At 32.5% G+C, this 13,144-nt stretch overlaps 1 protein-coding gene across 1 annotated transcript; it reads right to left on the reverse strand.

The window, feature by feature from the left end:
- Positions 1-1,894: 1,894 nt before the first annotated feature.
- On the reverse strand, positions 1,895-9,882 carry LOC140052461 (doublesex and mab-3 related transcription factor 3, truncated-like). The gene is made up of 2 exons (XM_072098072.1): positions 9,422-9,882; positions 1,895-4,608 (listed from the first exon to the last, which is right to left on the reverse strand). The coding sequence occupies exons 1-2, from the start codon at positions 9,819-9,821 to the stop codon at positions 3,779-3,781; spliced, it is 1,230 nt and encodes a 409-aa protein (XP_071954173.1). The 5' UTR covers positions 9,822-9,882; the 3' UTR covers positions 1,895-3,778.
- Positions 9,883-13,144: the final 3,262 nt, after the last annotated feature.

The following is a 13,144-nucleotide window of genomic DNA, read 5'->3' on the forward strand; positions in this document are numbered from 1 at the left end:
CTTATGTTTATTTCAGGCCGCGGCAGCAAATCCACGGGGCCGGCAACATCGCTTAATCCTCTGCAATGAGATTCGATGATTTACGTTATACTAAATATAATATAATCACATGATAAAAGCTAAAAATAAATTCAATATACATAATATAAAAGTGCAAAGCCAGAAAAGTGTATGAAATTAAATAAGACTTCAGTTGAATGAAATCCCTGTAGGCCTATTTATAAAAATTGTTGTTCTAACCAATTGATTAACGAGTGTGGATAACCAATTAACTTAGTGAGTATTGTCGGCATTGTACTGAGTATTTATTAAATATATTAAATATAGGCCTAAACGGGTTTTGTTTTGTGGTTGAATTGAATGAAGACGGACACATGGTAATAAATGAAATTACAAACGACAGCATCTAACAAACTCAAACATGGTGTTTAAAATGTATAGTTGATTATCATTATCTATTTGATTCCCTGATGAGTAGGAAGCTTCTGTCTTCGGTTTCAACGTTAAACAAGTTTTAATAAAGCGGCAGAGTACGTTTGGCCACTGTTTAAACACGTCTAATTCTAATGTGACGTGCTCATCAAGATGTCTGTACACAATCAAGAAAGCTTAGATACTTATCAGAATCTAGAGAATTAATTTGTGTTTGAGAAACAATCAGATGAATATACTGTTTCCATTGTTCCAAATTAAGCGATAGTGTATTAAGTTATACATTTGAAATATTACCGGCGTAGCTGACAACTTGGAGGAAGAACCATCATCTATGTAATTATTACAATAATCAAATTGAAATATAATGTTACCGATGCCACAAGTATTAAAAATACTGTTGGATTAAATACGTACTGATTTATATAGCTCATTTAGACCTAAGTTATGAACTTGGAATAGAAAAACGATGTGCTCTGAAGCCGATTTTCCACTAGGCGAATTTGTTCGCGCGAATCGAAAGCGCCAGCTTGTACGCAAGTGTATTCATGTTTACATCTTCCAAATCCTTCTTTACGCATGCGTATTAGCTGACGCCTTCGATTCGCGCGAACAAATTCGCCTAGTGGAAAATCGGCTTTAGTTAGCTCTGGTTTTTTCTGTTGTTTTTGTTTGTTCGTTTGTTTCGATTTTGGTCGTATTTCTTTTGATTCATTTTAATCATTTTGTTTTAGCTTTTAAAAGTTTATACTTATTTGGACGCACCTTCTTTAACAAAGAGAGACTGCTTTAAAAGTAAAGATACCAATGAATTATTTTTATTTCGAACAAAAAGCAGAGTTTAGTTTACAAATTACAAACTAAATGTGTGCTTACTGTCAAAGATGATTTTTTATTTCTACGATTTTTTATCAAGTTAATTCATTCCATTGATTAAAATTTGATAATATTGAATCTTAAATGTGCCTATAGAAATAATTAGTTATTTAAAGCGAATTTTAAATTATGAACATCTTTGGTTGGTCGGCGTTACTGTAGCTAGTGCTTGCTTCTTACCAATATCAAAGTGGGTGGGTATGAATCTCGACACTTTCACAGTACCGTGAAACACCTATGATCCTGTAATAGGCAAGTCATGTTGCTGTTGGACATGTTTTAAGCTCTGTCTACACGATCAAACTTTATATGACAAAAAAAAAATGTGATGTGCCCATATATGGACACGATGATGTCATATCACTGCTATATTTGAGAACATCACTACCACATTTGAGCACATCACACTTTTTTGATCAAACTAGTTTGATAGAGAGTTATAATAAAAGATATATATAGACCTAAATATAAATTATATAAATTGAAGAAATAATTTATTTTTAAATGCTGTATCTGATACAAACGACAAAAGACATTAAACCCTAAACAAATGAAGGCATTATATACTTTTCTTTTATTAAGTCATTTATTTCTAATATCCTGAACCAATCCAGGTGTCAAAGGCTTTAAGTTGTTACATTTTTTTTATGTGTTTAGAAACACATTTCGAGGAAGTTGAGTTTGGAATACTTTAAACACAAGTTATAATCAATTATAGAAATTGTGTTTAGATGTTGCTAATTACGGTTAAAGTAAGTATAAGATACGGTGATAATTGTACAGGCCCCTCTCTCCTTCCTCTGTTTCTTTTAAAATTACTATATATGAAACGCTAAAACAGTAAGCTAGAAATATTAATTATGGTCTTTCAAATTACATGTTACTAAAATTGTTTATGTACTTAAATATCACACAATCATAGGTTGACACAATACAATACTGAACAACACCGTTTAGTTATCAATACACATAATTATTGTACTAAATAACATTTATATTTCATTCTTTAACTGTGAGTTTAAGTGAACATGTCCCGGAATAGGTATAGATACAGCAATAAGGGTTAGGCCTACCTCTTTTGAGCTAGTTCTACTGTTATTAGTCGGCCATTAACCTTCCAAAATATGTCACCATTTCTGGCTCCTGAACAGAAACTGTGGCATTTTACTAACAAACAAAGATATAAGTTTCTCAACATGCTACTAGAAATAGTTACTGAGACGTCGCTTGTAGAAATTCATCCTGGTTGAAAACGTGGTGGACGACGGTTGGTACACTAGCAAATATCCGAAGCCCACCACAGTAAAAACAACATACCAGGTTAGCGTAGCCGACCTATCTCATCTCACTTATTTAATGCTCCAATTTCATTTTAACGATGATACTCACTTATTATAATAGGAATGCACGTAGGTGGTAACTGTCTACTAAACGATTAGACATTTGAATAAAATTCCTGGCAATGTTTCTATGATTATAACGAATCTTGCAACATTATGTTGCAGCTAATTAGTCAAAGTTGATAGGTTTAAATTACAATTCCACAAAGAGTTTACCACGAGTGAGTGTGAGGTATTATAGCTAGCTCCTATGGCGTAACAATGTCACAAAATATTACAGATAAAACATATTGTCCCATGAGAAATAAAAAGACAATCTTTCAATTATTAATCTGAAAATATCATAAGTATCCTAAAAAAAATATCAATTTTGGCATTAAACTCGTGAGAAGATATAATGTATACTATTACGGTAGGCCTACAGTTTCTTTTCATGAAACAACAAATTATTAAACGTTGTAACAATAAATAATATTATCTATCTACAAAATAAGCATTATGAAAGGTAGGGTTTACTTACATGAGGTCTAAAAGTGTAAAATTCAGAAATAATTGAACGTGATATAAATAAATAATAGCACAATATTAATATTAAATATTAGTATTATAATAAAAAGTTACCGGTATATATACTCAAATATAAAAATAACTACAAAAATAACTAAATAATTAAAATACAAAATTCAATTGTCTTGATTACCACTGTTGTGTTATAAGAACCATACGATATATTGTAGATTTGTCACTGAAAGATTACTATAAAACACTTTTACACCGTCAATATATTTCAGTTACAGATTACAGATATTGCATTTACTATATTTTTTCGTCAGTGACGGAAAAACAGAAGAGACAAACAATAAATATTGTAAATGCCACATTTTGGATGAGGAATTCACTTTACAACTTCGGAACCTCGTCAGCTTAGCTAAACATGCTCTGAAAAAAAGATAAATAGACGCCAACTTTGGCGCGCGTCAGACTCCTTATGTGTCTCTTAATAACTACTTTAAACTTACGTCACGTTATTATATACAGGTTATGTTCATTTACGTTTAATTTCAAATAATCACATCTTTGGTTTAATACACAACTATTGGTATGGTTACCTATATTTGTACAATTACAATTCATTCTGTATCTGCAGTACTATTTACTACAGGTCCGCTTTCAGATAAAGTTGCTGGCGACTTTGCCGCGTCTGGAGATCCTGTTGCCAAACGACCGGGTCGCGGACATTGCAGACATTCAGGTGGACATGAAGAATAAGGCGCAAAAATTAGCCTAGGGTAACCATCTGGAGTACTCGGCAACTTTCCAGCAAAGCTAGTTTGGTAGAAGGCTGGCAAACCAAGCCTACTCGCAGCAGATGCTGTTGTCAAATCACCAGGAGCCCCTGGCATAAAAAATGACGTTCGGCCTAAGAGAGCATCAGTGGTAAGAGGGTGATGATGAGGTGCTCGAGGTGCCAAGACGAATGGAAGACTTGACCCTGGAGTACCAGACGGTTGCAATGGCGTAAAAGCAGATTTTAAATGTTCACTAGCATATTTACTATTAGATGTAGGGGACTGCAGACCTAACCCGGGTAGACCAGGATAAACCAGTGGTGAATGAAGACCTAATTTACTACTTCGATGACCGTCTCTAGAGCTCATGATCGTGGTATCTTTTGCAGCTAAGAAATGTTCAATAGCTTTTACAAGATCCCCATTGCAACCTTGCAAGACAAGTTCTAAAACCGTTTTTCTTTGTAAAGGAAATAATCTCATCAGAATCTCCAATGGTGATAACCGGCCAGGACGGTAAGGCGGCACGACGTCTTCATGGGCGCGGTCAGACTGTGATTTGTCTTTAGTGTATGGTGGTGAAGTTGAAGATGTAGCGCAGTGATGTTTAGGGGAACTTCTCAGTCGCTGATGGTGATCATTGTCTTCAAACACACTGTTTTGTTTGTCGTCTGTAAACAAATCAAAATAAATTATTTAGAAATAACACTGAAAAATCACTGTATATTAATACTATTTGAAAACGAACAAAATAACAAATCACTGTAATTAATATTAATATATTAATACTATTATTGGCAATCATAAAAACTACGTGTCGTTTTGATTGTCTGTTCGTCGTATCTAATATTTCAGCTACCGTAGGCCTAATGTCCTACTTTGTTTGAATTCGTCAACAAAACTTACACTACAACAGATTGTTATGTATATCGCTATACATCCGTATAAAATAAATATAATCTTTTTAACTATTATAAACAAATCCACCCTTTAGTTAATAAATAAATACAAGAAACGGCCGCCGGGTATTTTGAATCAAAAAGATAGTTTATTTTGTATCTCGTGGTTCTTTTCTTCATCAACACACGCGTATATCTGAAACGTGAAACGTTAGAACACACAGGGGAACGATTTGGATCGAAATGATTTTACAAAAGCAAACTTACTTACGACGAATTTCATACGTTAAGCCGTTTCTATTCTTCTAATTACTGGGTACTTTGACGGTTTACTAAAGCAGATGTTGATTGGTTATGAAAAGCCTATACTAGTAATAATGTTTGTTGATTTAAACTATATTTATGTGTGAATTGACTAGGCTACTGTAGCATTGTGTCGAGATCTGAAACGTTTATCTCATTGATTGACTCAACAACAATATGTTACCTTAAATCGTGTGAACACGAACAGCCTGAGAACGATTGGAAACCAAACATAGAGTTGTCTTTAAAACGTGAGATTTCAATAAATGAGCTGGTCTAAATAGTTTGCTAATCCATTTAAACTCTATTAGCTGTATTTTGGAACATGTAATTGAGATTGTGTGGCGGTTTAATCCGATCAATATTAAAATGTTTAAAGAACTGACTATTTACCAATAACGGTTTGCTTAACTCTTAAACAAGCGACCTGTTTCGTTAGACCACGTCTTGGTGTTCAAATAAAACGGATGAATTAAACAGGCAATGATTTTATATTGAAGGATTATGATACGAATAGCTATTGTGCATACGTAGTGGAATTCTAACATTATGCCACACAACATTAATCATTATAGGCCACCGTTTTGTAATAGTGTAACATTAACACGTGATATAGAATATTGAAGACGATTGGTTTAGTATCTATCATTTCTTTTGTATTAGTATTATTATAGTTACTTATATTAGGAGTCTTTAATTTGTATCCGTTTTTACAAGACATAATTTAAATTTAATTATAGGCCTAGAACCACACTTTAACACGTCGGTAAATTAAAGTCCAACCTGAACATAAATGAATACATTTTTTTTTCATTCATGCATTTCATTTCAGATAATAATGTACAAAACAAACGCGAAAAGGGAAAGAATTATTATCATGGGCCCTATGAGTTAGAATCATACAGGATAGATAGATATTATCATGGGCCCTATGGGTTAGAATCATACAAGATAGATAGATAGTAAAAGGATCCCAATGGAAATAAGCTAATAAGCTTTTTGGGCTATCCTGGAAAATCTTTTATAAATTTATTATTTGTAATGTCAGTAATTGATGTTATCACTTTGTATGTATTTTTTATGATGATTTTCCTAATAAATTCAAATCAAATCAAGTAATTTGCTTTAACTAGCTTAAAGAAACTAAAGTTATCATTTCCCCAAAACATGACGAATAACATGGAAGAAAGAAACAGTACCGAGAAGCAAAATGGTGTGTTTAGACAATCACTTTTAAGATAACGAAAGTGGCAGTTAGCAAACATTGAATCTGTTGCAAGTGTTACGCATGCACGCGTACATTATTATTCTACGTAGATTTAATTGATGATTTAAATGCAAGCGTATTTAACGAAGCCATCAATGTGTCTTAATCTGACAGATAATTTCCTTAATTTGCCAGATTAACGCAACAAACAGTGTTTTGACAAGAACGATGGACGTCGACGTAGGATCACTGTGTTGCATTTCATCTCAAAGCCTAAACTCGATACCGTGTGGTGGTATTTCAACTTAATAAACTCATTAATGATTGCGATTGATTGATTAAATATCTTGAAAGGCACAATACAAAATGTAATTAGCCTATCACGGTTGACAATAAACGTTCGTAAAGGCGACTCCTAATTAATACGTTCCTTGGTGATTTTGTGTAACTTTATACATGTGATTTAATAGACGTCGAACACGCCTTATTGTTTGAGGTAGGTTAAAATATCAACTAGACGAGTCATAAATAGTAATGATTTTAATGGAAACTTTCTAACAGATTGAATTCAATAGTTTGGGTAGTAAATTACTAGTATACTACTACAATACGTGTGAGAATGTTTCGTTAAAATATTGCTTTTAACGAAAGGTAAATTATAATCAGTCACCAATTTCATTGAAGTGTTTTTTTTTATATTTGTTGTATGTTTTTTTGTGGTATAACTTCGAATGTAGTTCAATTCAGTGTTCTTGTCTGGCCTATATTATAAAAAAAATATAAAAAGTTAACTAAAAATGTCTACTAAGTATTTGCCAATGAATCTCTATATATTTATCGTTAAATATTACAACACTATTAACATAACACTTTAGGTCCTCAAAACCGACAAATGGAATAAATATTGTTGCCGATAACAGTTGATTTTGCCTATCATAAAATTACTGTTACGTATATTATACGAGAATGTATAGCTGAGATGCAGGGCCTTTATTTAGGTTGCTTCGCCGTTACCGTACATAAGCCTAATGGATCGAAATGCTTTAAAAGCATGAGGGTGGTCAAACGTCTCATTTCCGTTACTCGATCCGGATGGATTTATCTCACATAGGGGTAGGCCTACATCAAATGTTATTACCAAGTTATCTGGAAGGGCCTAAGCTTATATCACATATGAAAATAACGAAAAACCAAATTTACTTTAGAGGAAACATAAGCTTGATAGATATCTACTGTAAAACAAACTCCGAAAAATGCGGGGCAAGCCATTATGATTGTATATTTTGAACTTGATTTGTTCATCTTCAAGAATACATTCATACCCGACGATGAACAAATAAAGTTCGAAATATAAAATCAACGGCTTGCCTCACTTTTGTTTTATTACTATCAACCCTTGGGTTAATACACAAATACATACCGGTACTGAAGTAACGAATATGACTAGCCTAAATAATCTTAAAGAATACAATGATTGAATGAATTGAAATTGTCATTGAAAGTTTCCTTTCGCATTGCCACTCTCTATTGTAACCGTACCGTATGAGACAAAAACTTTTAAAAACAACCACAAACTAAGAATAAGAATTTATTTGAATATATAACATAGGCTAAAGCCCTCCAACTTATACATAACAATTACTAATAACATTACCGGTGTATTCTAAAGTTTCAATTTCTTTTATTAACAATTTAAAAAGAAAAAAAACGGAATATATTCCTACAATGATATCTTGTTGTATTTGCTGTTAAACATTTACATCGTATTTTTTTCAATCTAACCCAGTTAGATTGTAATACGTACAAAACGCATAACGAGGTATGCATTTATTTAAACAAAAAAATAGGCCTAAGCCTAAAGGTATGGTAAATCTTTTTTGGGAATTTTAAACAAAATCAACTGAATGACTGAAAAGTATGATTAGTTGATTAATTGATTAAAAAATCGTTTTGTTTAGGGTTTACTAATTTAACAACTGACGATTTATATAGGATTATTCATTCAACTACCGAACCGATAGATATAGGCCTACCCGATAAATCTAGGGCTACCCGATAAATTTAGGCCTACCTTACAAAATGACAATATTGTACTAATTTATAATGCAACTTATTGTTGATTCATTGTTGAAGATTCAATTTATGGATTTATCGGATTATTGAAAAAATGGCTAAATGATTGATTAAATAAATTAATTGATCATTTAAAAGGATTTGAATGACACCCTTCAAAGTAAGATATTAATGCACATAGTAACGTAGGTAAGAATATGATACATAAACAATGACATTTTGATTTCACAATAAACTCATATTTATATTGGTTGGCTTATGTCAACATGTCATTTTTGTTTTGTCGGATTTCAAACAATTTGTTTCCTATCATTATCAGTACAAAGGTAAACACTTTGAGAGTGCGTTGGTGTAGAGATCTCTGACCTATGATTAAAATGATACTAAAGTATCAAACTGATTCAACATTTTGATTATCTGATTCGTTAGAACTATACACGGTAATTCATGTTTAAATAGCCTATTGTTTCGTTAGTATAATCATGGACAAAATATATCCATGGTATAATATAGAAGCACGCCGTTTTAGACGTACGGTAGGCCTAGATGTAAATTCATGGATATGGGTTTATCAAATTAAATTGTATGTATTCGTTCAGTACATTGTGTTATTTTCCACACGTAAAAGTGATGTACTGGAGCATCTTAAAACTATGCTTTCACACAAACGCACGTGAATAATTAGAAATATGGTCTAATAATATTGTCAAAAAGGGTTACAGTACTAAATATAAATTATTATGTTTATAAAATTTGGCACACTAAATGTACCGTAATGTAACTAAGGTTTAAAGTAGGCAAACTTTCTTTCAACAAATGATAGGCCCTATACAAATCATGATTTGAAGATATAATATAAATTAAAAAATAAATATACAGTAAAAACTGCAGCAAAAGTTTTAACTGTGGTTATCTTCAATTGTAACATAACTTACGACCATACCATGTAAGCCTCAAAACTGAAAAAAAAATTAAAAATTATAAATAAGTATAAAAACATACCATCCTCATAATCAAGATCGTCATCTTCATCTTGTTCAAATTTTCTTTTCTTAGCGTCACATTCTTCATAAGAAGCCCCTGGAGTTGACATAAGCCCAAATTGTCCCCCGGGTGAGCAGGCCCTAAGCCCAAGTGCTATGGCATCTTCAGCAGCCTGCTGCCGTTTCAAGGCAACCTGCGCCGCCATCACCCTCTGTCTTTCAGCAATAAGATTGCACTTAGGACATCTACAGTCTCTAAATCGGCAGTGTCTTTTGTGTCCTTTTAGCCAAGATATAACACCATGGTTTCGGCAACGGGCACATTTCGGCTTTCGAGATCCTTTCTCTGTTAATGGTCCTCGAAGAATGTTTAAAGTTTGTACATCAATTGAAGACTGATCTAGCGAATAGTCCATCATTTTACTTTATGAAGCTGAAGTATTTAAAACTGAGTTTGTGGTTGCTTCTCGAGAAATTATGTCAATTTCCAAAATTGTGCTTCTTTCAATATTATATTGTAAGAAACTTTGGCGAAGTTTACCGCGTACTTTCTAATACAGTTGAATTAAATATAAACAAAAACTGTTCTTGAATTTGACAATTTTCGTGGTGGTTGCGAAAGAAACGTGGCGTGCGTTTAGCCTATGTTTCTTTAATGAGATATTTACGAAACGTCAAGTCGATAGCACTTTTATGACCATGTTGTTAGCTTTGTTACAGTTGGTTTAAAGAATACAACGAAGCAATAGGAAGTGTTAGTTGAAATACGCAAAACGATTGGCTAGGTTTGTTTGCAATAAACAAAACGCAACAATGCTCTTCAAAAAGTCGTCTTACAACGTCTAAACTCAACTTAAATATGTTTATTCGAAACAAAAAAACTACGGGATGAGAATTCTTTGCAATTGGGGTTCAAAAGATTAGCTCGGCCAAACGCTTGTCAATTGATAGTTGTCTCTTTTTATATGTTTTGATAGCTTTTAAACACTAAAAGAGCCTTCGTAAAGCAATATTGTCATCAACGTCACTAATGCACAAGTGTTGAGTGAGATAAAGTGATCTGCGCATTCGCGGTTCAGGTAAACTGCAAGGTGATTGGTGGAAACTTTAAGTGTTACGCCCACTTTAGAATTGACGCGGTTCTGGTGATGAGTTGACGAAAGGTGTGGTGAAGGTTTCCGTTGTCGTTTGTTACTAGTTAATAACTGCTACCATACAATGTTGATAGGTGATGATGGATAGCTATGGTCAAGTCTACAATTTGTGTATACACACCGTGACAACTGACGACGGCTAAACATGTCAAAACTCACAAACGTTTTACAAAATAATGGAATCGTTACACTGTTAAGGTCTACCAGGTTGGAATTTAACAGTTTTCTAAGCCATCGACCTACATTCAGAGCTAAACTAAAGAGTTGACAGACGATACAATTGTATCGCATGAAATCTATCCCATGGTTTTATACAAAAATTGGTGATTACTGAATTTTCGAACAATAGATGATTGTAATCAGTGAACAACAAAAATGCTAACTTAAGTTATAGACTAAAACATATACCGTAAAACTTCCGTACTGTAAATAGTTATAATAGTAACCCCCTTCTAATAGTAACCCACACTCTAATAGTGACCCTCTTCTATTACCGTAGTAACCCACACTCTAATAGTAACCCCCTTCTAATAGTAACCCACACTCTAATAGTAACCCCTTTCTAATAGTAACCCACCTTATAAGTCAATCTATAATAATAGCAACCCACTACTCTAATAGTAACCCATGGGGATTACTATTAATCAAAAAAACTATTGACAAAATGACATTATGAAGACTGGTCGTTTATAACAGCCGTATTTTGAAAATAGGAAGATAATGCATGTTGATCTCGGGAGTGGGGGGGGGGGGGGGGTTAGTGTTTTTGAGTTTATAAAAAAAGTTCAAACAAATTTGTTTATTCGTACTGTTTTATTATTTTGCTGAGTTGCTGACCGGAAAAGTTGGGGGTGGGTTACTATTTTCAGGTGCCTAATTGAAGATTAGTAATAGTAACCCACAACTCTAATAGTAACCCACTAATATTAACCCTCCTTCTAATAGTAACCCACCCTAAAAAACAATCAAAGAATAATAACCCAGAGTTACAATTAAACTGTATTATAAGATTTACAGTAAACTTACACTTATACCGAAATCGTATAATTTTAATTGTTTAATAATGTTTAACAAGTGTATCCTTGTATATTATCAACGATGAATGTGGTTAAAATAGAATTGAAAATGTAAACACAGTTACTGTATAATAATTTGTGGATTTATCAATTTTATCCGTGAAACAAACTATAACAATGATTCCTAAAATTATGATCTCACACATAACATACAAATATCCATTGAAAGAAGCTAGTGAATTCATTACATTAGTTAGTTCGTATCTTAAAGTAAATATATACGCATATTAAGTTAATTATTTCTCTGTAGCAGTTAATCCACAAGAAATTACTATTAGTCTTTCAAATATTATTTTCGCGAATATAACATAAAAGTGATCAGAGCAAATCAGGATATGGTTGACGCCCCGGGATAAAATGTTTTTCGTACGAGCCTACTGTGCGCAACTTTCGGAACGTCGTCGCTTATTTTTATACCTACAGATAGGCCTATTCTAAGATTATTCGGGTGTTCTAAAATTAACCACTGTGTAATTAGTCTATTTCGAAGTAGAATATCTTTAACCATACCACAACGATTAATATCTACCCGTACGTTGTGTGAACGTTTCGAAAGATTCTTGTAAAATAAATCAAACTTCCATGAAGACGGGCGTTATAAAAAAGAATCGACAAATATGGCTAATTAACAATAAAGCATTTTATATAATTGCATACACACACACACCCATGATACCACCAATATACTACTATCGATCAAATTCTATAAATATTCAATAACTTCATTTATGCAAGAGAACACTTCTTCCTCCTCCCTCTCACAACATTTATCAAAGCATATTAACATTTCAACTCGGTAAGAATTGCATTGCATAAATTAACTATGAGTAATTAACTAATTCTATAATACACTAACAATTTCCCCACTACACTAATTACTATATAGTTACTTATACATACAGGTAGTATGTCGTAAGCTATCAGGCAAAGATATTCGATGCCATGCAAAGCAGAAATAAATAATTTATTGTTTTTGCTTCAAATGATTTAAGCCTAGGAATTACATTTGATAAATATTAAACAAAAATATGCATAAAAAATAATGGAATGTCGAATTGAAAGTTCTAGAAGTCTAGAATAAATTGGCTTCAAAAAGTTAATAATAAAGTTAATCATTAATATTACTGTTATATTATCCCCGAATTATGTATTATTTGTTGATAAAACGAATATACATTTTAAAATAGAATAATACACAGTACTATTATACAGCACAATATATATAATACTCAACCTCTTAATCTTATTGTATAACAATAGTAAATGGTATTTTACACTTTATGTAAATTAGAAATATCATCTTTACAACAACACCCATGGTATATTATAAAGGTTACGCAAGGTTACCATATAGAATTGTCTACTTTAAGTAAGTTAGACCCAAGTACTTTTTGTGTCCTTTTGTCCCAGTTTTTTATCCCAGTTTTTTATCCATTTGATTATATACATTCATAAACAAATATATAATGTATATATAAACACATTACTGTAGGCATAGAAAGTTAATTCTAA

The sequence above is a fragment of the Antedon mediterranea genome, chromosome 6 (genome assembly GCF_964355755.1).
Source record: "Antedon mediterranea chromosome 6, ecAntMedi1.1, whole genome shotgun sequence".
Classification (NCBI taxonomy): Eukaryota; Metazoa; Echinodermata; class Crinoidea; order Comatulida; family Antedonidae; genus Antedon; species Antedon mediterranea.

Excerpts from the sequence above, each read along its gene's own strand:
- LOC140052461 (XM_072098072.1), bottom strand. The coding sequence starts at position 9,821 with ATGATGGACTATTCGCTAGATCAGTCTTCAATTGATGTACAAACTTTA. Across the intron at positions 4,609-9,421 it reads CGATCTTGATTATGAGGATG|ACGACAAACAAAACAGTGTG; the intron begins GTATGTTTTTAT and ends ATTTGTTTACAG.